General features: G+C 42.2%; 1 protein-coding gene across 15 annotated transcripts in view; it reads right to left on the bottom strand.

Moving 5' to 3' along the window:
- HGSNAT (heparan-alpha-glucosaminide N-acetyltransferase) overlaps nt 1-26680 on the bottom strand; it is a 50682-nt gene extending 24002 nt beyond the window's left edge. For 5 of the 15 annotated variants that reach the window (XM_077943578.1, XM_077943579.1, XM_015145257.3 and 2 more), the window contains exons 1-5: nt 26552-26680; nt 20557-20672; nt 10077-10213; nt 9744-9865; nt 6966-7035 (exon numbers count right to left, since the gene is read on the bottom strand). In XM_077943578.1, coding sequence (XP_077799704.1) covers nt 6966-7035; nt 9744-9865; nt 10077-10213; nt 20557-20672; nt 26552-26669 — 563 coding nt within the window. In that variant the 5' untranslated portion in view covers nt 26670-26680. Of the gene's footprint in view, nt 1-6965; nt 7036-9743; nt 9866-10076; nt 10214-20556; nt 20673-23285; nt 23448-26551 lie in introns of all 15 variants that reach the window. The other 10 variants (XM_077943582.1, XM_077943584.1, XM_077943588.1 and 7 more) reach the window with 3 other exon arrangements.
- Nucleotides 26681-26736: the final 56 nt, after the last annotated feature.

Below are 26736 nucleotides of genomic sequence, written 5' to 3'. Positions count from 1 at the left end.
CCTGGCCAACATGGTGAAACCGTGTCTCTACTAAAAATACGAAAATTAGCCAGGCGTGGTGGTACACGCCTGGATTCCCAGCTACTCAGGAGGCTGAGGCAGGAGAATCGCTTGAATCCAGGAGGTGGAGGGAGGTTGAAGTGAGCCAAGATCACATCACTGGACTCCAGCCAGTGAGACTCTGTCTCAAAAAAAAAAAAAAAGATAAACTATTAAATACAAAAAGCAAAAACCTATTCAAATAGTTAATGTACTGGGTTCTTTTTTAATATGGTTGCTTTAATTCAAAAAGAAATCCAGGCCGGGCGCGGTGGCTCATGCCTATAATCCCAGCACTTTGGGAGGCCGAGATGGGCAGATCACGAGGTCAGGAGATGAAGACCATCCTGGCTAACAGGGTGAAACCCCATCTCTACTAAAAATACAAAAAAATTAGCCAGGCGTGGTGGCAGGCACATGTAGTCCCAGCTACTTGGGAGGCTGAGTTAGGAGAATGGCAGGAACCCGGGAGGCAGAGCGTGGAGTGAGCCAAGATGGCACCACTGCACTCCAGCCTGGGCGACACAGAGAGACTCTGTCTCCACAAAAAAAAAAAAAAAAAGAAAGAAATCCAGATGACATTAAATTTTTTCACATGACTAACAAAAGATAAATATATTAACTGGTTTTTCTTAAAAATGAGATTTCTACCTGCAAAAAAATCGTTTGAAAAGTATACCCTATCCTGGCATAAACAAATTATTCAGGGCATAGGATTTTTTCCCCTTTTATTTTTTGGTCATGAACAGTTCAGCATATACAGAAGCAGAGAAACCAGTATAGGCATAGCTCGAGACACTGCAGGCTTGGTCCCAGACCACCACAATAAGCCCAATATCACAATACAGTGATTCACACAAATTTTCTGTGACCCAGTGTACATAAAAGCTATATATTACACTATATTCTAGTCTATTAAGTGTGCAATACCATTATGCACAAAAAGACAGTTTACACACCTTAATTTAAAAATATATTTCTAATAAAAAGTTAATGATTATTTGAGCCTTCAGCAAGTCCTAATCTTTTTGCTGGTAGAGGATCTGGCCTCCATGTTGATGGCTGCTGAGTGGTCAGGGTGGTGGCTGCCAAAGGTTGAGGTGGCTGTGGCAATTTCCGCAATCAAGACAATACAGTTTGCCACATTAACTTTTCCTTTCACAGATTTCTCTGTAGCATGCAATGCTGTTTGATAGAATTTTACCCACAGTTAGACCTTCTTTCAAAATTAGAGTCAATTCTCTCAAACTCTGCCTCTGCTCTATCAACTACATTTACGTGATATTCTAAATCCTTTCTTGTTATCTCAACAATGTTCACAACATGGTTACCAGGAATAGATCCCATCTTGAGAAACCACTTCCTCTGCTCATCTGTAAGAAGCAACTCCTCATCTGTCAAGTATTGTCATAAGATTGCAGCAATTCAGTCACATCTTCAGGCTTCACTTCTAATTCTAGTTTTCTTTATTTCTACCACAGCTGCAGTTATTTCCTCCACTGAAGTCTTAAACCCCCGAGTCATCCATGAAGGCTGGAATCAACTTCCTCCAAACTCCTGCTAATGTTGATAATTTTACTTCCTCCCATGAATCACAAATTTCTTAATGGCATCTACAATGGTGAATCCTTTCCAGAAGGTTTTCAATGGACTTTGCCCAGATTCATTGGAGGAATCACTATCTATGGCAGCTATATAGCTTTATAAAACCTATTTTTTAAATAGTAAGACTTGAAAATCAAAATTACTCCTTGATCCATGGGCTGCAGAATGGATATTGTGTTAGCAGGCATGAAAACAACATTCATCTGCCTGTACATTTCCATTGGACTTGCTGCATTGTCAATGACCAATAATATTTTGAAAGAAATATTTTTTTCTGATAAGTAGGTCTCGACAGTGGGCTTAAAATAGTCAGTAAGCCATGCTGTAAACAGACGTGCTGTCATCCAGGCTTTGCTGTTCCATTTATTAAGCACAGGCAGAGGAGACTTAGCATAATTCTTGTGCCCTAGGATTTCCAGAAGGGGTAAATGAGCATTGGCTTCAACTTAAAGTCACCAGTTGCATTAGCTCCTAAACAAGAGAGTCAGCCTATCTTGTGAAGCTCTGAATTCTCCCTCCTGGCTTTTAAAAGTCCTAGATGGCATCCTCTTCCAATAGAAGGCTGTTTGATCTGCATTGAAACTGTGTTGTTAGTGTAGCCACTTTCATCAATGATCTCAGCTGGATCTTCTGGATAACTTCCTGCAGCTTCTCCATCAGCACTTGCTGCTTCACCTTGCATTTTTATGTTATGAAGACGGCTTCCTTCCTTAAACCTCCTGCACCAACCTCTGCTAGTTTACAACTTTTCTTCGGCAGATTCCTCACTTCTCTTAGTCTCCACAGAACTGAAAAGAGCGAGAGCCTTGCTCTCGATCAGGCTTTGGCTTAAGGGAATAGTTTGATCCTCTATCGAGACCACTCAAACTTTCTCCGTATCAGCAGTAAGGCTGTTTCATTTTCCTTTTTTTTCTATTTATTTATTTATTTGATACAGAGTCTAGCTCCTTTGCCCAGGCTAGAGTACAGTGGAGCAATCTCAGCTCACTGCAACCTCCAACTCCCAGGTTGAAGCGATTCTCTGGCCTCAGCCTCCAGAGAAGCTGGGACTACAGGCGCACACCATCATGCCCAGCTAACTTTTGTCTTTTTAGTAGAGATGGGATTTTGCCATGTTGGCCAGGCTGATCTCAAACTCCTGACTTCAAGCAATCGTCTGGTCTCAGCCTCCCAATATGCTGGGATTACAGGTCTGAGCCACTAAGCCCAGCCTGTTTCACTTTCTTATCATTTGTGTGTTCCCTGGAGTAGCACATTTAATTTTCTTCAATAACTCTCACAACTTGGCTAACTGTTTGGTACAAGAGGCCCAGCTTTCAGCCTGTCATGGCCCTCCATATGCCTTCCTCACTAAGCTTAATCATTTCTAGCTTTTGATTTAAAATAAGAGACACGCAACTCTTTCTTTTACTCAAACACTTAGAAGCCATTGTAGGGTAACTAATTCGCCTAATTTCAATACTGTTGTATCTGAAAGAATAGAGAAGCCCAAAGAAAGGGAGAGAAATGGGGGAACAGTCAGTGCGTGGAGCAGTCAGAATACACACAACACTTACCAATTAAGTTCACCATCTTATATAGGTGGGGTTGATGGCATCCCAAAACTATTACAGTAGGAACATCAAAGATCATTGATCACAGATTACCATAACAGATATAATATTAATGAAAAAGTTTGAAATATTATAATGATTACCAAAATGTAATGCAAAGACAAGAAGTGAGCACATGCTGTTGGAAAAATGGTGCCAACAGAGTTACTCAACGCAAGCCTGGGCAACACAGTGAGAACCTCATTTCTACTAAAAAGAAAAAAAAAAATTATAGTGGTGGTACATGCCTCTAGTCCCAGCTACTTGGGAGGCTGAGGTGGGAGGATTGCTTGCACCTGGGAGGTCAATAAGGTCAATAAGTGTTGAGTATGTTCTGACTGTTTCCCCATCTCCCTCCCTCTCTTTGGGCCTCTCTATTCGTTCAGATACAACAATATTGAAATTAGGCCAATTAATTACCCTACAATGGCTTCTAAGTGAGTAAAAGAAAGAGTTGCACGTCTCTCACTTTTTTATTTTTTGACATGGAGTCTCACTCTGTCACCCAGGCTGGAGCACAGTGGCGCAATCTCAGCTCACTGCAAACCTCCACTTCCTGGGTTCAAGCAATTCTCGTGCCTCAGCCTCCCGAGTACCTGGGATTACAGGCGTGCGCCACCACACCCAGCTAATTTTTCTATTTTTAGTAGAAATGGGATTTCACCGTGTTGGCCAGGCTGGTCTCGAACTCCTGAGCTCAAGCGATCCGACAGCCTTGGCCACTCAAAGTGCTGGGATTACAGGAATGAGAAACCATGCCCGGCTGCATGTCTCTCACTTTAAATCAAAAGGGCTGCAGTGTGGGAGGTCAAGGCTGCAGTGAGCTGTGATGGCACCACTGCCCTCCAACTTGGGAGACAGAATGAGACCATGTCTCAGAAAAAAAAAAAAGGAATTGCTGGATGCAGGGTTGCCACGAACCTTTAATTTGTAAAACATGCAACATCTGTGAAGTGCAATAAAGCAAAGCACAGTAACAAAGGGTTTGCCTGAATAATGGACCTCCATCATCCAGCTTCCACAAGTACCTACACATGGCCAGTCTTACTTCATCTGTCCTCTCACCCACTGTCCCTCATTCCTGCCTTAGATTGTTTTTCAGAAAATCCTAGACATCATATAATTTCAGGCATAAACACTTTAGTATGTATCTCTAATAGATATGGACTATTTTTATTTCTAAACATAACCACAATACCCTTATCACATTTTTAAATGTTAGCAGTAATTCCTTAATATCATCAGTTCAGTTTCCCTGTCTCATACATGTTTTTACAGTTCAGTGGTTCGATTCAGTATCCAAACATAATCCATACATCCAAGGCATACATTTGCAATTACTCTTTTTCCCTCACAACTCAACTCTCATTTCTAGTTTATTCAACATGGATAACATCACCATCACATGCAAAATGTTAAAACAGACACATCTAAAGAAGTGTGGCCAGGCATGGTGGCTCATTAACTATAATCCCAGCACTTCAGGAGGCCGAGACAGGTGGATCAGGAGGTCAGGAGTTCAAGACCAGCTTGGCCAAGATGCTGAAAACTCATCTCTACTAAAAATACAAACAAAAAGATTAGCTGGGCGTGGTGGCACACGCCTGTAATCCCAGCTATTCGGGAGGCTAAGGCAGAGAATTTCTTGAAACACAGAGGCAGAGGTTGCAGTGAGCAGAGATCGCGCCACTGCACTCCAGCCTGGGCAACAGTGAGACTCCATCTCAAAAAATAATAATAATAAAAAAATAAAGAAGGGTGAAAGGGAAAAGTTAACAGTTTTAAAAATAAAACAAAAAAACATAATTTTCTTGTTCATGCCTGTTGCCTAAGTGAAAAGGAGGGAGGCTCTTTATTCTCTTGACTTTTTCTGGTTGTTTTTTGGCTCACAGTCATCTGAACCTCCCTGGTTGTGTTGGAAAACCAGGGGGTGAGGAATAAGGGACTCCTGCTTTATCAAGAAGAGTATTCTGCCCGCAGGCTGGAAGGGCAGCATCATGTGCTGAGTAGTTTCAGTTCCACATGGGGCAAGGTGGAATTTCTTCCCTTTGAAAATGCTTGATCTCAGCTATCAATTACTTTTTTTTCTTGAGACTCCCCAGCTGGAGTGCAGTGGCGCAATCTCAGATCACTGCAACCTCCGCCTCCCAGGTTCGAGCAATTTTTGTACCTCAGCCTCCCGAGTAGCTGGGACTACAGGCACCCGTCACCACACTTAGCTACTTTTTATATTTTTAGTAGAGATGGGGTTTTATCATGTTGACCAGGCTGGTCTCAAACTCCTGGCCTCAAGTGATCCACCTTCCTTGGCCTCTCAAAAGTGCTAGGATTACAGGCATGAGCCACCGCTCCCGGCCTAGCTATCAATTACTTCAAAAAGTCATGTAACATGACCAGGTGTGGTGACTCATGCCTATAATCCCTGTACTCTGGGGGTCAGAGACAGATGTAACACTTGAGTCCAGGAGTTCAGGACCAGCCTGGGCAACATAGCAAGACCCCATCTCCACTAAAAATACAAAAAAAAAAAACAAAAACAAAAACCATTATCTGGGCATAGTGATGCATGCCTGTAGTCCCCATTACTTAGGAGGCTAAGGTGGGAGAAGCACCTGAGCCCAGGGAGTCGAGGCTGCAGTGAGCCATAATGGCACCACTGCACTCCAGCCTGGATGACAAGAGTGAGGCTGTCTCAAAAAAAAAAAAATCCATAATAGATCCATTCATGTGAAAAGCATCCTGATACACTGAAATAGCATTCGCATTTTATCAAAAGGTTGATGAGATAATACCTTAACTCAAAGAAATGAAACTCCACTGCTAGAATCTTCCTCTATCCCTAAAAAACAGTTAGGTTACACACTGGCTTCTGGGCAACAAGTGGTTCTTTTACCCTATACACAGTCGGGGTCCTCATACATAGAATTATACTATTTCTAAGATGTACAAAGCTACAGTATCACAGTACAGAAATTCCCCAAAGCTTCAGGGTTTCCCACGAGTCAACTTAGAGGTTAGGTTTTCATTCTTCTAATTCTAAAATCTTGTGGTTCTTCTTGACACCGTAACAAGATAAGCATGAGAAAATTCACTCATATTCTTTTTAAAACATGAAAAAAACTTTCCCTTGGAAGTTAACTAAAATCCATTTTACTTTCTTTTTCTAGTCTACTAATTCACTCTTACCAGAATCACTGTTCACCATGCGGAGCAGGACCAGTCCCTTCTCCATGTTGGCTAACAAACTAACCAAGGGACAGGGAGTCCATGCGAGGTCCAGAGGAACAGCCACCAGGCACACGTCTGTGCCACCAGATGCCTGGGCTGGCAGAGGTTGGGCAACTGGACTAGAAGGCGCCTCAGCGCCAGAGAAGGGGAGGGGAGTCCAGTGCAGCAACCTCCTCCTAAAATTGTCACGAGCCACTTCTGCTCGCTAAAAAGCCAGATGCTTTAGGAAATAATGATTTCTCAAGCATTTTCTTCCTCTTCACCCATGTGGGAGGACAGAAGGCAAAAATCCATAATCACCTTTATTATCACTTCCCTAAAGTCAGAGACTACGTCTTAGTCTACATGAGTCCCTGAAGCCTAGCACTGGTTGAACATAGGGGACACAGAAATGTTCATATCATCAAAGAATGATGGGCGCTTGAAGGTGACAGCTGCGCCTTCTGAATGTGTTATTTCTATGCTCTGCCTTTCCAGTGGCATCCTCCCCAAATATCTTACCTCAACAAGAGCCTCAGAAAGGATATCACAATGATGACAGCAAGACCAATAAGGAATGCAATGCTCACAGCTAGAAAAGAGAAGAAAACACATTAGCCCCCAAAAAGGTCATCATGAACATCAAAGACATCACATCATTATATTTAATCTATAAAGAAAAACCAATGAGGGAAGCCTATATTCTCATGCTGAATTTCCTATAAATAATTGAGAATGCTCACCGTGAAGGGAGTGATAACTGTCATTACAAAAAGTATCCAACATAAACAAAAGCACAAAGAATGGTACCATCAACCTATATATAATCCATCACCCAGATCCTAGAATTGTCAAGATATTGTCCCTGTTGCTTCATCTATAACTACCCACCCACCCCCTTGTCCTGCTTTTTCTGGCTAAAGTATTTCTTTAAGAATCCAAGATATCATGTTATTTCATCCCTACATACTTCAGAATGTGTCTCTAAAGCCCTTGTAAAGACAGCCTGACACTGTACGCCTTCTGACACAAGGCACTGAGAAGGACCCAGGCTCGCTTTTGCCGTATTCCACTAAAAAATGCAAAACCTCCACTTATTCATGAGAAAACACCAAACATCAAGCAAATCCAAATCAAGGACAATTGACAAAATAACCAGACATTACCCTTCAAACCATCAAGGTCATGAAAGACAAAGAAAGACTGAGGAACTGTCCTAGACTAGAGGAGACGAAGGAGATCTGAAAGCTAAATGCAGTGTGGGATCCTACATCAAATTCAGCACTGGAGAAGGATATTGAAAAGAACATTTAGAGAAATTAAAATAATCCCGATCAGTACTGTATCAATATTAAGTTCAATGTTAAGAACAATGTTAAGTTCCTGGTTTCGGTAATTGTATGTGGGATAATTATGCTGTGATTTTACAGTTCAGGGGAAGCTAGGTGAGGGATATTTGGGAACACTTTTTGCAACACTTCTACAAATCTAAAACTATTTCAAAACTAAAAATATCTTTGAAAGGGGCCTTTTGTTATATAACCACAATGTCATATGAAATTAACAATAACTTCCTGGCCAACACTGAAAGTGCACCTGCTGCAGTTGCCCCATAACTGGTGGATGTGCTTAGCTGGTAAAAATTCCTCTTCACCTTGTGGTTTCATCCACTCATATGGTATATGCCTGAATCACTTACTTCATTAGGGGTTGCAATATATCCTGCCCTTTTGCTGTATTTATTACCTGGAATTCTTCTCCACAGAATTTTCCCTCAACAGGGACTATTTTGTTACCCTGAACTACAGTTAAAAATGGGCAAAATAGGCCGGGCGCGGTGGCTCAAGCCTGTAATCCCAGCACTTTGGGAGGCCGAGACGGGCGGATCACGAGGTCAGGAGATCGAGACCATCCTGGCTAACACGGTGAAACCCCGTCTCTACTAAAAAAATACAAAAAACTAGCCGGGCGAGGTGGCGGGCGCCTGTAGTCCCAGCTACTCGGGAGGCTGAGGCAGGAGAATGGCGTAAACCCGGGAGGCGGAGCTTGCAGTGAGCTGAGATCCGGCCACTGCACTCCAGCCTGGGCGGCAGAGCGAGACTCCGTCTCAAAAAAAAAAAAAAAAAAAAAAAATGGGCAAAATAAATGCTTAAATCTCTCCTTTCAACTGAGTTTTAAATCACCCTAGTTAACATCAGATGCTCTGGTTACCTACAAAGACAAAGCATTGTTTTTGTTTTGTTTGGGAAGGCAGGCCTTGCTCATTTTAGTTTCATATGACCTCATGGTTTTTATACATTATTTTTCTTCAATTACATATATTACTCTTCTTAATGCTTAAATTGTCCTACATTGGCCCTTTCATATTGGTCCCTGCATTCTTTTGATATAACCTCACAGTCTTTAATAGCTTCCCTGTGAACAGTACTTGTTCATGCCACAGGGATTTGTCACTGCCTTTTGAAAGGCAGCACATACATTGTTACCTAATGGGGAGCGCCGAATGGCAGATTTTCTTCATCGGGGTTATTAGACAATGAACGGTCCCTCCTTAACCTAAGAGGACCTCTGGACTGTCAGCGGAAGACATACAGGAAACACTATACCCTTGCTCCTAAAACAAGGAGAGATATTTGATAGTCGATTACCCTATTTCTAGTTTCTTTCCACTGCATTAACTTTTTTGGCTTATTAATGCTTCATAATTAAACTAAAAACTATGAGAATATATTGATATATTATATAATTTTTTTTTGAGACAAGGTCTGGCTCTATCACCCAGGCTGGAGTGCAGTGGTACAATCTTCACTCATTGAAACCTCCACCTCCCAGGATCAAGTCATCCTCCCACCTCAGCCTCCCAAATAGCTGGAACTACAGGCATGCACCACCAGGCCCAGCTAATTTTTGTATTTTTTATAGAGATGGGGTTTCACCACGTCACCCAGGCTTGTCTCAAACTTGTGAGCTTGAGTGAGCTGCCTGCCTTGGCCCCCAAAGTGCTGGGATTACAAGCATGAGCCACCATGCCAGGCCAATAAATAATTTTTAATGTCACATAATTTTATTATTATATACAAATAATACAATAAACATATTATAAATATACCATATCTAAGTGGGATAAATAACCTATAATTTACATGGATTTTTTGCGGGGGAGAGATGCTCATCAATGATCTAAGATTTAGGTTTTCAATTACAGAAAGTGTCACGGACTGCTTTGCTTTACAAACAGTACTCAAAAACTGAAACCTCTGAAAATGCAAATGTGAAAATCAGCAGAGAACATATACGTACGAAGGTTACTATCAACTGGATCCTCATTCACAGCCAGGTCACAGGCAATTTCACTAACTCCATTATGGATATTCTTTACCAAGAGAGAATAGTTTCCAAATTCTCCAAATCTGTATTCCAGTCTACAAAGATTAGGTAAAATTAACACAAGTGGTTAAATTAGAAAATAAGAAGTTGGATTTTGCTAATGTCATGAAGGCAGAATAATACATGTTCCTGGGTAGAGACCAGAAAAGATAAAGAAAAATATTGTAAAGAGAAAAAAAGCTAAATCCAAAATAGAAAAAGAAAAAATTCAGACTTCACTTAGATCACAACAAAGTAGGCACAAACCTACAAACTTCTTTCTCTTCCAAGGTGTCGTTCAGCTGCAGGATAGCTCCGTGCTGGGTGCTGACAGAGGCGGCTGCAACGCTAGGCTTCCCGGCTTTTGGGCTCTGAGGAACGTTTACCAGCACCTGAAACAAGCACTGTAAATAAAAGCACAACAGGTCAACTGCCAGGGGTTTTTCAACATCTGTTGATTGTTGGAGGACACAAATATCCAACTGGAGATCCTGGCATGACTTTTCCTTCATACATGTAAAACAAACCTCTAAATTTCAATACTTTAAATTTATCTATTATTTTGTATTAAAACAATGACTGGGCTGGGTGCCGTGGCTCATGTCTGTAACCCCAGCACTTTGGGGAGGCCGAAGCAGGTGGATCAGGAGGTCAAGGAAATCAAGACCACCCTGGCCAACATAGTGAAACTCCGTCTCTACTAAAAAATACAAAAATTAGCTGGACGTGGTGGCACATGCCTGTAATCCCAGCTACTCGGGAGGCTGAGGCAGGAGAATTGCTTGAACCAGGGAGGTGGAGGTTGCAGTGAGCCGAGATCGTACTACTGCACTCCAGCGTGGCAACAGAGCAAGACTCTGTCTCAAAAAAAAAAAAAAATCACTGTGTCACTATGGAATTGTACAATCTTCACAGGTAAACTTCACAAATGAATAAGTAGAGCATACATTAAGTCTTGCATTCTGTTGTTTTATTTAATATTAAGTTTCCATGATTTTATCTAATTTGCATATTTGTAACTTAATATATGTATTATAGTCCATCAAATACTTTTGAGTATTTAGGCTGGCTTCAAAGCCTTTTAAATCTATTTATTGTTTTTGCTATATAAATTATGTGTTTTAAAAGACCTACATATCAGGTTCTTTTTACTTTTTTGTTTTGTTTTGTTTTTGTTTTGAGATGGGGTCTCACTCTGTCACCCAGGTTGGAGTGCAGTGGCATGATCTCAGCTCACTGCAACCTTCACCTCCCAGGCTCAAGCAATTCTCCCACCTCAGCCTCCCAAGAAGCTGGGACCACAGGCATGCATCACTACGCCCAGCTAATTTTTTGTACTTTTTGGTGGAGATGGGGGTTTTGCCATGTTGCCCAGGCTCATCTCAAACTCCTGAACTCAGGCAATGCACCTGCCTCAGCCTCCCAAAGTGCTGGGATTACAGGCATGAGCCACGACGCCTGGCCAAAGTTCTTATTCTTTTCAATTATTTCTCTAAGGTAAATTTCTAAGGGTAAGATTACTGGATAAAAAATAGTCATTTTAGGCCGGGTACAGTGGCTCACGCCTGTAATCCCAGCACTTTGGGAGGCCAATGCGGGTGGATCACAAGGTGAGGAGATCGAGACCACAGTGAAACCCCGTCTCTACTAAAAATACAAAAAAATTAGCCGGGCGTGGTGGCGGGTGCCTGTAGTCCCAGCTACTCAGGAGGCTGAGGCAGGAGAATGGCGCAATCCTGGGAGGCAGAGCTTGCAGTGAGCTAAGATTGCGCCACTGCACTCCAGCCTGGGCGACAGAGCGAGACTCCGTACTCCGTCTCAAAAAAAAAAAAAAAATTGTCATTTTAATAGGTTCCTTACAAATGACCAAATATTAGTTAAATAAATCTAATTAAAGCAATATATTTATTTCTCACCAGCATTACTAGGATTTTAGAATCATTTTTTGTTCAGTTACTATTTATATCACAGCATTAAGATTATATTTTAAAATGATCATAAATTAAATAATTCAATAATTTTGTTATTTTGTTTCCTATGGTGTGAACCAGTTTACATACTAAGTTCCCTTGACATAATCTTAGAAAATGTCCTCATATACTATAATATTAACTTTTAAACCTCTCAAATATTTCTCCATTCTAGTGCTTTCTGTCTCATCCTGCTATGTTTTCAATTATAAATTTTAAATTTTTAATATAGCCATACTAATCTGGCTTGTTATTTCTTCCATTGCTTCATTAATTCAAAAATGTATTCTGCTGACATAGAATAGCTGAATGGATTTAAAAAAAAAAAAAAAAAGACCCAACCATATGCTGCCTACAAGAGACTCCCTTCAATTGTAAGAACACACAGACTCAAAGAAAAGGGGTGGAAAAAGGTATTCTATGCAAACGGAAACAAAAAAAGGGCAAGAGTAGCTGTACTAATACGAAAGACATAGACTTTAAGCCAAAAACTGTAAAAAGAGAAAAAGGAGGCCATTAAATAAAAGGCCATATTATAAAATGATCGATACAGCAGGAAGATGTAACGGTTATAAATATATATGCACCCAACATTGGAACAACTAAATATATAAAGCAATTATTAATAGACCTAAAGGGAGCAGACAAGTCTAAACAAATTTTAAAAATCAAAATCATATCAATTATCTTTCTGACCACAATGGAATAAAACTAAAAATCAGTAAGAGGAGGAACTTTGGAAACTGTACAAATCCATGAAAATTAAACAACATATTCCTGAATAACCAAGGGGTCAACGAAAAAAATTTTTAAATTAGCTGGGCATGGTGGTGGGCACCTATAATCCCAGTTGCTCGGGAGGCTGAGGCAGGAGAATCACTTGAATCCAGGGAGTGGAGGTTGCAGTGAGTTGAGATGACGCCACCTTTCTCCAGCCTGGGTGAAAGAGCAAGACTCCGTCTCAGAAAAGAAAAAATTTAAAAAGAAATTTAAAATTTTCTTGAGAAAATGTAAAAAGAAATTTAAAACTAAAAATGTTGCTTCCATATGAAAATGGAAACACAACATTCCAAAACCTATGAAATACAGCAAAACCAGTTCTAAGTGGGAAGTTTATGGCAATAAATGCCTACATCAAAAAAGTAGATGGCCAGGCACAGTGGCTCACGCCTGTAACCCCAGCACTTTAGGAGGCCAAGGCTGGCAAATCACCTGAGGTCAGGAATTCGAGACCAGCCTGGCCAATGTGGTAAAACCTCATCTCTACTAAAAATACAAAAGTAGCCAGGCATGGCGGTGGGTGTCTGTGATCCCAGCTACTCAGGAGGCTGAGGCAGGAGAATCACTTGAACCCAGAAGGCGGAGGCTGCAGTAAGCAGTAAGCGGAGATTACGCCATTGCACTCCAGCCTGGGCAAAAAGAGCAAAACTCCATCTCCAAAAAAAAAAACAAAAGGGTACACATTGAGGAAAGCACAGTCTCTTCAATAAATGGTACTGGGAAACTGGATATTTACATGTAGAAGAAAGAAACTAGACCCCTATCTCTCATATCTTTCACAAACCAACTCAAAATGGATTAAAAGCTTAAATGTAAGACCTGCAACTATGAAACTACTATAAGTAAACATAGGGGAAACACTGCATGACATTGGTGCATAGGTAACAAAAGCAAATCTAGACAAATGGGATTAAAGTAAAAAAGCCTCTGCACAGTGAAAGAAGCAATCCACAGAATGAAGAAACAAGCTATAGAATGGGAGAAAATACTCACATACTACTCACCTGACAGAATATATAAGGAACTCAAATACCTCAATAGCAAAAAAAATCTCATTTTTTAAATGGACAATAAATCAAAGTAGGTATTTCTCAAAAGACATATATAACTATATATATATATATCAGGGGAAAAAAGGAAGATACAAAAATCCCAACAGGTACATGAAAAATGCACATCACTGATAATCAGGGAAATGTAAATCAAAACCACAATAAGATAGCACCTCAACTCAGTTATTTAGATTGGGTACAATCAAAAAGACAAAAAATAACACATGCTGGCAAGGATGTGGAGAAAGGGGTACTCTTACACACTGTTGCTGGGAATGTAAATTAGTACAGCCATTATGGGAAACAATATGAAGGTTCCTAAAAATTAAAATAAAACTACCACATCATCCAACAATCTCACTACTGGGTATAGATCCAAAAGAAAGAAAATCAGTTTGTCAAAGGGATACTTGTACTCCCATGTTTACTACAGCACTATTCATAATAGCTAAGAAATGGAATCAACCTAACTATCCATCAACTGATGAATGGACAAAGAAATGTGCTATATATTCACAGAGGAATACTATTCAGCTATAAAAAAGAATAAAATCCTCTCATTTGCAGCAACATGGATAAGCCTAATGGACATTATGTTAAGTGAAATAAGCCAGACACAGAAAGACAAATACCACATGATCTCATTCGCATGTAAAAGCTAAAAATGTGACCTCACAGAAGTAGAAAGTAAATAGAGGTTAGTAGGGAAGAGGAGATGGGGAGGTTAGTCAACAGGTGTAAAGTCACAGTTAGAATGGGATCAGTTCTGGTGACATATGGCACAGTAGGGTGACTACAGTTAACAATAATGTAATGTATATTACAAAATAGATGAAGAGATGATTTTGAACCATCTCACCACAAAGAAATGACAAGTGTTTTGGTGATGGAAATGTTAACTACCCTAACTTGATATTACCCAACATGTACATTGGCTGGGCATGGTGGCTCACACCTGTAATCCTAGCACTCTGGGAGGATTGTAATCCTAGCACTCTGGGAGACAGGGGGATCACTTGAGCTCAGCAGTTCGAGATACTGTACCCCATAAATATGTACAATTATTGTGTCAATTAAAAAAATAAAACTTTTTAAAAATCTATTCTGCCTTTTAAAATTTTTTTCAGTTTGTGCATTTATGTTTTAACTTGAATCCTCTTGGAGTACTTGATACATGGTATACAGTAATTTTAAATACCTTTCCCCATGGTCTTAGTTATAATACTCTAGGTTCTTACACGAATTAGATTCTGCTTCTCACACTTACATTGGTCTGTTAGTCTTCATTTCTCTTTTTTGGCTACATAAACAATTATGGCCTCACAATATATCTTACCTAATACAGCAAGTCTCCACATTGCCCAATCTCCTTTTGGGCCATTTTTTTTTTTCTTTTAAGCTAGTCAAGCATGGTTGTTGGGGGAGACAATGTCAAATCAGCTTAACAATAGCCCACAATACTTGGACCAATTTGGGCCATCTTTTGATCCTCTGACTCATTTACTTTTCCATATGAATTTTGAAATTATTTATATAGACTACATAACGGATTCTATTTACAAATTAACAACAATTGTGTTAAGTATATGAATTAACTTGGGAAACACTGTCATTTTTCCTGTTTAGTCTTGATATCAATGCTTATTGGCTATCTCTCCATTTAACCTGTATTTTTCTCATTAAAATGTATCATTTTCAGCCAGATCTGTGGTTCATGCCTGTAATTCTAGCACTTTGGGAGGCCAAGGCAGGAGAATCACTTGAGGCCAGGAGTTCCAAATCAGTTTGAGCAACACAGCAAGACCCTGTCTCCACAAAAGATTTTTAAATAAAAAATTAGCTAAGTGTCATGGTCCATGCCTATAGTCCTAGCTACTTGGGAGGCTGAAGCAGAAGGATTTCTTGAGCCCAGGAGTTTGAGAGTGCAGTGAGTCATGATCACACACCACTGCACTCCAACCTGGGCTACAGAGCAAGACTCTGCCTCAAAAACAAAAAAATCATTTCTCAGCTTGTTCTTACTTCGATTCAGCTCTCAATTTCTAGCTTATGTATTTATTAATATTATTGCTTCTTTTCCTTTTTGTTTCGAAGATTACACTGTTTGCTTTCAAAAACCTTGAGATCCCTACTGAATAGCTTTGCATTTCCCTTTTTCTTTCTTGACATAGACTCTCACTCTGTCACCCAGGCTGGAGTGCAGTGGCGTGCTCTCAGCTCACTACAACCTCCGCTTCCCAGGTTCAAGTGATTCTCCTGCCTCAGCCTCCGAGTAACTGGGACTACAAGCGCCCACCACCATGCCCAGCTAATTTCTGTATTTTTAGTAGAGACGGGGTTTCACCATGTTAGTCAGGCTGGTCTCAAACTCCTAACCTTCAAGTGATCTGCCCACCTGGGCCTCCCAAAGTGCTGGGATTACAGGTATGAACTACTGCGTCTAGCCTCCCCTTTTCTTTCCAATTAACATAAAGACCAACCTCCAAAGCTACAAGGAGGGGTGAATTGTAGCTCTGCCACCTAACAGCTAGGTAACCCAAAAAAAGTCACTTTATTTTTCTTAATTTCAGTATCTCCAGCAAATCCTCTCTCCTGCATAGAATCTCTCTATTGGAGTGTTGTAAGTTAAATGAGACAGACCTAAAACACTGAACAAGTCCTCAGGAAAACAGTAGCTGTGATTTCTATTACCATCATCTTTATTATTATGAACATTTACATGCGTTTTTTCATAGGAATTGCTTTGGCCTGATTTAAAGATTTTCTAAGAAATGCTCGTATTTATATTATAACCCTTATTAGTTTGTTTCTTTGTTGTGCAGAGGTATGAGGTAGAATATATATATAATCCCTGCTTTTTAAAATTTATTCAGTCTCTTTTGACTTAACATAGGATGAGTGTTTTGTGAAACAAATACATACAGGAATTTTTGAATTTGAATTTATCTACTTTTTTCATTTAATTTCTGCCACATATGTTACTTATGTCTATTGCCAGTAATACTGACACATGGAGAGGTCTCGCTCTGCTTCAGCTTATAGGTACTCAGTCACGAAACGCTCCCAGGGAGCTCAGGGGCAGGTTCCATTATTTTTCCAGCTTCACAGGGGAAGAGAAGCAGAGAGAAGGTAAGAACTCCCATACCCAAAGTAACACAAGTGACAGAGGTGGGATTTAAACCAGACACTCGGACTGCAGAATCCAAGCTCTTAACCACCTCACTCCCTGACATTGTTCAGCTCAGTTCACCAGCTCTATGATGAAACCTTCAAATGTTTGCCCTGATAAGAGTATCTTATCATTTGTCTCTACTATGACTTTGCTTTGTATTATTAGCTGCTACCATTATTTCTGATGTACTTTGGGGACCCACATAAATTTATTTTTATTTAGGGTGTTCATATTTTAGTATTAGTATTTACTATTTATGCAAATGCTTAACTAGCCCCTTTTATTCTAACATCTACTTCGTCAAAAAGTACAAGTTTTCATTGTATTCTTTATGAGTGCAATAATATATTTTAGTTTTTAATACTTTATTTACCAATGTATGTATGTATAGCTCTTCTCTTTTCAAAAGTAATTTTAAATATTCACAATATCTTCTTTTTACGTATTTTCCACATTGTACAGTCTTGTTTCTTTTTTCTTTTTTCTTTTTTTTTTTTTAAAGAGATGAGATCTTACTTTGTTGCCCAAGCTGGTCTCAAACTCCTACCTCAAGTGATCATCTCGCCTTGGCTTCCCAAAGTGCTGAGATTACAAGTGTGAACTACCTCACATGGCTCAGTCTTCTTTTTTTAGTAATATTTTAAAGATACAGAAACATTAACTGTTTACCATACTGAGAACATCTTACTTATAAAAACTAAATGCTGGCCAGGCACGGTGGCTCACATCGGTAATCCCAGCACTTTGGGAGGCCAAAGCAGGCGGATCACAAGGTCAGGAGTTCAGGACCAGCCTGTCCAAAACGGTGAAACCCTGTCTCTACTAAAAATACAAAATTATCAGGCGTGGTGACGGGTGCCTGTAATCCCAGCTACTCGGGGGGCTGAGGCAGGAGAATCACTTGAACCCAGGAGGTGGAGGTTGCCATGAGCCGAGATCGTTCCACTGCCCTCCAGCCTGGGTGACAAAGCAAGACTCCGTCTTAAAATAAATAAATAAATAAAATAAATTGTCTTTCTACTTTAAGGAAGTAAGATAAAGAAGGAAACAGAACAGGAAATTCTTCAACTCAGCTAGTAACTGACCTCTTGGGCATATCTTCACCTTAAATATCTTAAAGATATCCTTCCATCAGCCCCAGATTTTTATTATCTGGTATACTGAATATACAAAGTTATTATCATTTGCATTTTTTACATGCTTGTGTTTCCTAAAACCTACATCTGCTTAAAATTTTTAAAATTATCATTAAAGTTCAAAATTTATGTTCAAAGTTTCTATCTAGACAAATTTTATCAGTCTCTGGTTAATCTTAAAAGGGTCATAAGTGTCTTTCCAGTTTCCAGGCTAAAATCTTTTTTACTATAATGGGATATTTTCTGCTACTATGATTAAATACAAACCCTGTGTCACTTCTTTATACATTTTCCTGACATAATTATCTCCATTCTTTTAAATAAATTGGCAATTTTTTTCTTAAAACAGTCTCATGCAGTTAATTCTTCTGTTTGTTTGTTTGTTTGTTTATTTATTTTAAGACAGAGTCTCACCCTGACACCCAGGCTGGAGTGCAGTGGCTCAATCTCAGCTCACTGCCACCTCTGCTTCCCGGGGTTAAACGATTCTCCTGCCTCAGCCTCCCAAGTAGCTGGGATTACAGGCACACACCACTGTGCCCAGCTAATGTTTGTATTTTTAGTAGAGATGGGGTTTCACCATGCTGGCCAGGCTGGTCTCAAACTCCTCACCTCATGATCTGCCCACCTAGGCCTCCCAAAGTGCTAGGATTATAAGAGTGAGCCACCGTGCATGGTCTGTTTTCCTGTTTTTTAATTCTTTCTTTTTTTTTTTTTTCTTGAGATGGAGTTTCACTCTTGTTGCCTAGGTTAGAGTGGGCACGATCTCGGCTCACTGCAACCTCCGCCCCCACCAGGTTCAAGTGATTCTCCAGCCTCAGCCTCCCAAGTAGCTGGGATTACAGGCACCTGTTACCATGCCCAGTTAATTTTTTGTATTTTTTAGTAGAGATGGGGTTTCATCATGTTGGCCAGGCTGGTCTTGAACTCCAGACCTCAGGTGATCCACCCTCCTTGGCCTCCCAAAGTGCTGGGATTACGGTGGTGCCCGGCCTCTTTTTTAATTCTTTAATTTGTCCATAGCATCATTGTTGTACTCCAGTGACCCTATTTGTTTTATTCTAATAATGGTCTTACTTGCCCTACACCTAACACCTTGACAACAGTCTTTTCCCTGCTCAACTTGTTTTTCTGTGGATTTTAGACCCTTATTGTCTTTAGAAGACATTTTGCCCATTCACTGAAGTATCTGATTCCTGTCACTTTTTAATTTCAGCTATTGTTGATTATTTTCAAGATTCTTTTAGGTTCTTCTTGTGGGCCAATAAATTTTTTCTTTGTCTTAAGCTACTTTTTCTTAATAGACTTTTGCTTGTTTCATATTACTTTACAGAGCTTTCAGTAGGTTTATTCAAATAGAGAAGGTATCACCTATTGCTCCATCATCTTTTCAGCTGGTGCCCACACTGGAGATTTTAAGTTTGTTTTTTAAAGCATTTACAGTAAACAGTCACCCAATATAAATTAAAATTCATCCTCTGATGGTAGGTATAATAAAGCTCTCAATTTGGCAATAAAATTTTTTTTTTTGAGACAGAGTTTTGCTTTTGTTGCCCAGGTTAGAGTGCAACGGTGCAATCTCAGCTCACTGCAACCTCCACCTCCCGGGTTCAAGTGATTCTCCTGCCTCAGCCTCCCACGTAGCTGGTATTAGACCTCAGGTGATCCACCCGCCTCGGTCTCCCAAAGTGCTGGAATTACAGGCGTGAGCCACTGTGCCCAGTAAAAACATTTTATCATTTCAATTTTTATTTTAGATTTAGGGGCACATGTGCAGGTTTGTTACATGGGTATATTGCATGATACTAAAGTTTGGGACCTGAATGATCCTGTCTCCCAGGCGGTGAGCACAGTACCCAGTAGGTAGTTTTTCAGCCATATAGGTACTGCTCGGCTGTAGTACCCAAGTTTTTCAGTACTGCTTGGGTACTGCAGCTCAAATAGTCCCTAGTATCTCCTGTTCCCACCTTTATGTTCATGAGTACCCAATGCTTAGCTCCTCTTAGAAGTGAGAACATACAGTATTTAGCTTTCTGTTCCTGTGTTAATTCACTTAGGATATTGGCCTCCAACTGTATCCATGTTGCTACAAAGGACATGATTTCGTTCTTTTTTTATGGTTACATAGTAGAGTATTTTATTTTACATAAAAGAATAGCCCTGTCCTTAAAAGCAACAAGGTCTAGAATAGGAGTAAAACCTTCAGAGAAAACGCATTTGTTATCATCAGGGAGGCAGGGCCTCGGAATAACTGCCACTCCCTCAACTTGCACCTTCTTGCTGGCTGCCCACTCTGCTGGCCCCTGGAGAATACCCTGGTGTCCCACTCCTTCCTTCTCTGGTCCAGCAAGAGGGTTTTGCACTAGAGGGGAGGAAAATAAAACATAGTCTATCAAGGTTGTTCATCCCTGAGAACTGCTTTTTTAAAGGATGGGTAGATGAAAAGATAAAAATGGATGCTGTGCATTCCTAGGCATCCTCCTCTGATTGTATTTCTTCTGATTCTTTATATAGCTTCTTTGTTTCCTTAGGTGCAAAACTGAAATTAACTTGTGAGGGGCTTTAGATATGAAAGCATTAAGGATCATATCAAACAAGCCCCAAAGCAAACAGAACTGAGTGTGAACTGATACATACGTGATAACAGCATTCAGATTTCCAGTAGACAGTCAAGTTGGCCCCAAGAAGTTCATTATGGATGAGTAGCAAAGCCTGATCCATCTTCAGCTCTACATGTCTTTTTTTGTCTAAGTCTGGTAAAAATTAGGAAAAGTTAAAAAAAAAAAAAAAAAGAAGGTAACCGAAAGATGTGTTAGAGACAAAGTACATTCATGTGAACAGTTGCTTCCAGTAGTGCTTCTCAAAACCCTACACTCTGGGATTTCTGTGGTCTCCCACACATTACTTTGTGTATGTGCAGATATATGTGCGTGCATGCATGTGCACACACACGCAGGTCTCCTTTTGCACAGATGTCTCTACTACAAAAGAGGATTCAGTCAACACCACTCACATCTAGTGCATCAAAGGATCGTGTGAGGAACTTATATTCATCAAGTGCTAAGATGTGACATGTACTGAATTTAGTAGTTTCCCTACAGTAATGACAATCTCATGAGCTAGGTATTTCCCCCCCCCTTTACAGATGAATAAATTAAGCCTCTCAAGAATTACCTAACTGTCTGTGGTCACGGTTTTTCAATGAAATCACTGATATGAACCCAATTTGTATGACTCTAAAGTTCAAGCTTTCTCCCCTACCATGTTACTCAGCTGCGACTGTAGCCAGGCAGCTTGTTAGAAATGCAGAACTCACTTGAGTCAGACAGGTTAGCAAGGCCCAGGGGTGTGGTGCACGTGCCTCGAAAGTTTAAGAAGTGCTGCTTTCTATCACTTTGTTTCGGAGTTTGGAATCTCCTAATTTTCATGGCAGATCGGAGAGGGGTAAGGAGATAGTTTTTTTTTTTGTTTTTTTTTTTTTTTTTGAGACGGAGTCTCACGCTGTTGCCCAGGCTGGAGTGCAGTGGCGCGATCTCGGCTCACTGCAAGCTCCGCCTCCTGGGTTCACGCCATTCTCCTGCCTCAGCCTCCTGAGTAGCTAGGACTACAGGCGCCCGCCACCGCGCCCGGCTAATTTTTTGTATTTTTAGTAGAGACGGGGTTTCACTGTGGTCTCGATCTCCTGACCTTGTGATCCGCCCGCCTCGGCCTCCCAAAGTGCTGGGATTACAGGCTTGAGCCACCGCGCCCGGCCAGGAGATAGTTTTAAGACAAGCCTCAGTCTGAAGGGCAGAGAAACTCACTGCTTCCTGGATTCACTCATCACACAGCTCACCAGTTCACTAGATGATGTTCTGAGGATGACAGAAAGATGACACACGTTCTAAAATCATGTGTGCCAATTTGGTAGGAAAAATAGAGTGAACTGCTCTTGTCAAAAGTCAAAGCAAAGTGGTTCATTTCAACCAACTGGCCGTTTATATGATATTATATAAAAGAGAAGTTAATTTATCCTCTAAGTAAATTTACCCAAAAGAAAAAAATGGGGAACTACTTAATAACACAATGAGGAAGGTAAGAACTCGGTTCTCTATTTTGTAATGGGAAAGCTTCCTCTGGGCTCCCTAGTCACTCATTTGAATGGCAGAATCGGGAATTCTTCACATAGCCAGCTCAATCCCTCTTGCTCTGTCACCCAGGCTGGAGTGCAGTGGCGCGATCTCGGCTCACTGCAACCTCTACCACCTGGGTTCAAGCCATTCTTCTGCCTCAGCCTCCCGAGTAGCTGGGACTACAGACACGTACCACCAAACCCAGCTAATTTTTGTATTTTTAGTAGAGACGGGGTTTCACCATATTGGCCAAGATGGTCTCGATCTCTTGACCTCGTGATCTGCCCACCTCAGCCTCCCAAAGTGCTGGGATTATAGGTGTGAGCCACTGTGTTGGGCCTCAATCCCTCATTTTTAAGTTTATCTTAATTTACCCTTATTTAGCTCTCAGTGAAGACAAGCCCTGCAGTATAAAACTCTTAATAATCCACTACAGTTTTTTGTTCTCTAGGCCAAAGAAAGCTTTCACAATCATTTTTTCTGTTCTTTGGTCTCCTGGAAAGCTTTCAATGGAAGCAAGGTTTGGGACCTGGAGTATGACATAGTGGGATAAATTCAATTTAAACTTGAATCTGAACCACAACCTGCCTCAGGTTCCTCACCAATAAATTAAGGGTCATAAGAGTATGTGCTTCATGAGACCGTTGGGAAAGCTAAACTTGACCACCTACGAAACGGTTGGCACAGAAATAAAACAAGTGCTCAACACATGGACGTTATAGTGATCCAGGCCACATCCAACCAATGCAGAGGTCAACAGAGCCTCTTCAGGATCGGAACATCCAGTTAATTTTTTTTTTTTTTTTTTTTTTTTTTTTGAGACAGAGTCTTGCTCTGTCTCCCAGACTGGAGTGCAGTGGCCCACTGCAGCCTCAACCTCCTGGGCTCAAGCAATCTTCCCACGTCAGCCTCCCAAGTAGTTGGGACTACAGGAACATGCTAGCACATCCAGCTATTTTTTTTTTTTTTTTTTTTTTTTGTATTTTTTTGTAGACACAGGGTTTCACCATGTTACCTAGGCTGGTCTCAATCTCCTGGGCTCAAGTGATTCACCCACCTCGACCTCCCAAAAGTGTTAGAACTACAGGCATGAGCCACCACACTGGGCCCAAGAGTAAAATCTTTAACCAAAAACAGGCTTTTGAATAGCTTCTGATATGCTTTACAACATTTCTCTCCAATTTAGGCGTGCTGATTTCTAACGACAACTGTGATGGTTGAGATCTCCCAGATAATACAAAGAACCACACTTACCAAAGAATCACCAGGCCCCAACAGCTCTGTGAAATAGCTCCTGGTGAGTCGGGCGTGGTGGCTCACGCCTGTAATCCCAGCACTTTGAGAGGCCCAGGCGGGCGGATCATGAGGTCAGGAGATCGAGACCATCCTGGCTAACACGGTGAAATGCCCTCTCTACTAAAAAAATACAAAAAAAAAAAAATTAGCCAGGCGTGGTGGCAGGCGCCTGTAGTCCCAGCTACTCGGGAGGCTGAGGCAGGAGAATGGCATGAACCCGGGAGGCAGAGTTTGCAGAGTGAGCTGAGTTCACCCCACTGCACTCCAGCCTGGGGGACAGAGCGAGACTCTGTCTCAAAAAAAAAAAAAAAAGAAAGAAAAAAGAAAAAGAAATAGCTCCTGGTGTCTCCATTCTGGGATGAGGCATCTGAAGGTCACCTACTATCAGCCAGGATTTAAGCTGAGGTCAGTCTAACTGTGCACCTAACCGCTAACCAGTCTCCTGAGCCTCAACAGATCCCTCCCTATCAGCCCAGCCTGATTAGCCTTTTCCATGTTTTCCTCATTTGTTAGCCTGGTGGATAGAAAATGGCACGTCCTAATTATTTTAGTTTTGAACTTGTGATTAACTAGTTTGAACATGTTTTCCAAATGTTTACCATCAGTATGTGCCTTTCATATGAATTCTTGAATTATTTATTTAACCACTTTTATTTAATCCCTGACACCTTCTGAGGTATTTGCATAACTTCTCTACATTACAGACAAAAATATTAAATCTTTTGTCAATTTGTCATCATTGTTTTAAAAGTTTTCATTTCCCTTCTTCAGTTTTAATGGCTTCCATTTTCAAATTTCTAGTCACTCTCTGTAGACTTTTTCCTACACTTGATCATGGCCAATAGACGATGAAGCCATGAGCTTTTCCTTCGTAATTTCTCCACATACCATCATCCCGTCGTAGATGGAATAAGTACTGTGTGTACTCATGTTTCTCTAAGCCTCTGGTGGTGAGCGGAATAAGGTACTTGTTTTATATACTTAGATTATCCACATGAATTTTAGGCTGAAAGCTCTTCATTGTCATTGTTACTAACTATGCTATTTGGGAATGTGCAGAGGGGCTCAGTTTTCAGTGAATGTCAGAATTACCTCAGGAAGCTCTAAAAAAACAACAAAAGTTAACAATGCCCTGGCCCCATTCCAGACTAATTAAATCAGAATCTCTACCCAATCAGCATGATTTTTTAAATTTCCCACAAAAAACAACGAACCTCCCAAAGGGATTCGACTGTGCAGCGGAGGGTGAGGAACACAGCTAGGGAACCACAGCTAGAGACTGTCAGAGTAAAGCCAGCGGATTTTGACACCTTTTTTGTTTTACTTTGCATTATTTGAATGTGGTTATTTTAAAATAATAATAACAGTCTGTATCACTTACAGACACGACCAAAGGACCCAATTACTAAGCCATCAAATATGACCTCGAAACTGAGCTTGATGTTCAGCTTCAAGAAAAAGCTGTCACCTTCCCACACAGCAGCTGACCTAAGAAATTCCAGGGCAATACCCACAGAGCGTTACCGACAAAAGAACAATTAATTCCTTCTCTCTCCTCTGGTCTACATCGTCTTGGTGGGCAAATAACCAAATAAAGCCACCTTCCAATAGAGGGGGGATAAATGTGCTGCTTGTGTATTACACTTTTATTTCCTTTCCAAGTATTTAATTTCTGGTCTAGCTCTCTTCTCGTGAGTTATCTTAGCTGGGCATATTTTTAAAGACATAGTCTACTTTTTTTTTTTTTTTTCAAGTAAATGCTGAATTTTCAAAAAGGAAGATGATGGATGACGTTTTTAGTAGGAAAGCTGTGCAGCCCAAACATGGGCTCCACGCGGCAGGAAAAGCCTTGCGGTCTCAACGCGGCTTCCCTTCACTACCAGTGATTACTATTTACAAATCACCTCTACCTAAAGTAAGTGCCCTTTGATAAGCTAATACTGATGCTAAAATGCAAAGAGCGTTCAGCGGGATCAGTCCCTGACAATTGTGATCAGGCAGATTACATAACCTCCCCGGGGTCCTTGCAATTTTAAAGGAGGGGAGGGCAGGAGATCCAGGTTGGGTGAATCAAGGAGCACACAAAATGTAATCCGCTGAGCCGCTTTTCCAAAATTCACGACGCATTTCTCCTCCAGCTTCTGCCTGGGGAGGAGGGGTCGTTTGAACTCCATACACAGACACTAAAACTTCGTATTATGACCAAGATAAGGGCGCGAAAGGGGAAAGAAAAGCAGGTGATTCCCACCGTCCCAGGTGTGGACCCTTCTACCCAAAGGGGTTTGCGGTGCTTGCCCGACCCCTCTGGGAGGGGCGTGTGCGAAGGACCTCCTAAGGCCTGGGGCTCCCCGGTCCAGGGGTCTAGATGGAGGCCTGGAATCTGTATTTGTCATCGTAGCCAGTTGTGCAATCACAGGCTGAGCTGAGCGCCTCTTAAGCCAGAGCACTGGACAGGAGCCCGGGGCCCGGGGCCGGGGCCCCGGCAAAAGTGCCCAGCCCAGCCCCTCCCAGGCCGCGACCCCGACTCGGAGGCGGCGGCTTCCCAGTCACCCTGGAGGGAAAACGCGCCGAGGGGAGACGCGCGAAGGGCTCGCCCGGGACCAGGCTGCATGCAGGCCGCGCCCCCACCGCCTTCTCCGCGGTTCCTCACCCGCCGCACATCTACGCGGGTTCAACCCCAGCGCGGGGTAAAAGCGCGTCCCGGCCCCGGGCTTCCCACCCGCTGAAGCCAATGGGTCGCACGGCTCCGGCGCCACGTCCTCGGGGGCTAGGCCCTCGGGGAAGTGACCCTGCTCTAAGTCCCTGCGAACAGTGGACTGGGTGCAGGGGGAGTCCGAGCCCCCCCCGCCCCGGTCCTTGGCTGGCCCGCCTCCTGGCTGCCAGTGTGGGGAGTTCCCAGCGTCCCGATCCGAGGCCTCTGTTTAGACCGAAGGCGCCGGGACGCAGGTTCTGCAGGGGTGGGCGCCGCCTGGGCGCCCAGGTGCCACTCCGCCGCGGCCCGAACCGCCCCCTCCCCCGCCTCCGCTGGGCCCGGCCGCAGCAGCCCGAAGTCCGGCCTCCGGTCTGGGGCGTGGGACCGCGAAGTCGCAAAAACAGCCTGGGCCGTGGGGGCGGTTCCGGCCCGGCCTAGCCCTCGGCGCCGCGCACGGAGGTAGGGGCGGCGCCGCGGGGAGGAGACGCCGCGCTCGGAGCCGGCCGGGCGGCGGTAGGAGGCGTGCACTCACCTCGAGGCGGCGCGGCCTGGGCATCGCGCTCCGAAGAGCCGCCGGGGGCCAGCAGCGCGGCGCTCAGCACTGACGCGGCCAGCAGCAGCACGACCAGCGCCCTGCCCGCACCGCTCATGCCCGCCGACCGCTCGGCCGCCCCTGCCTGCCCGCCGCGCCCCGCCCTGCGCTGCTCCGCCGCGGAC

This window comes from Macaca mulatta, chromosome 8 (assembly GCF_049350105.2).
Source record: "Macaca mulatta isolate MMU2019108-1 chromosome 8, T2T-MMU8v2.0, whole genome shotgun sequence".
Taxonomy (NCBI): domain Eukaryota; kingdom Metazoa; phylum Chordata; class Mammalia; order Primates; family Cercopithecidae; genus Macaca; species Macaca mulatta.
The sequence above is the reverse complement of the archived record's forward strand: the minus strand, read 5'-3'. Positions and strand labels throughout refer to the sequence as shown.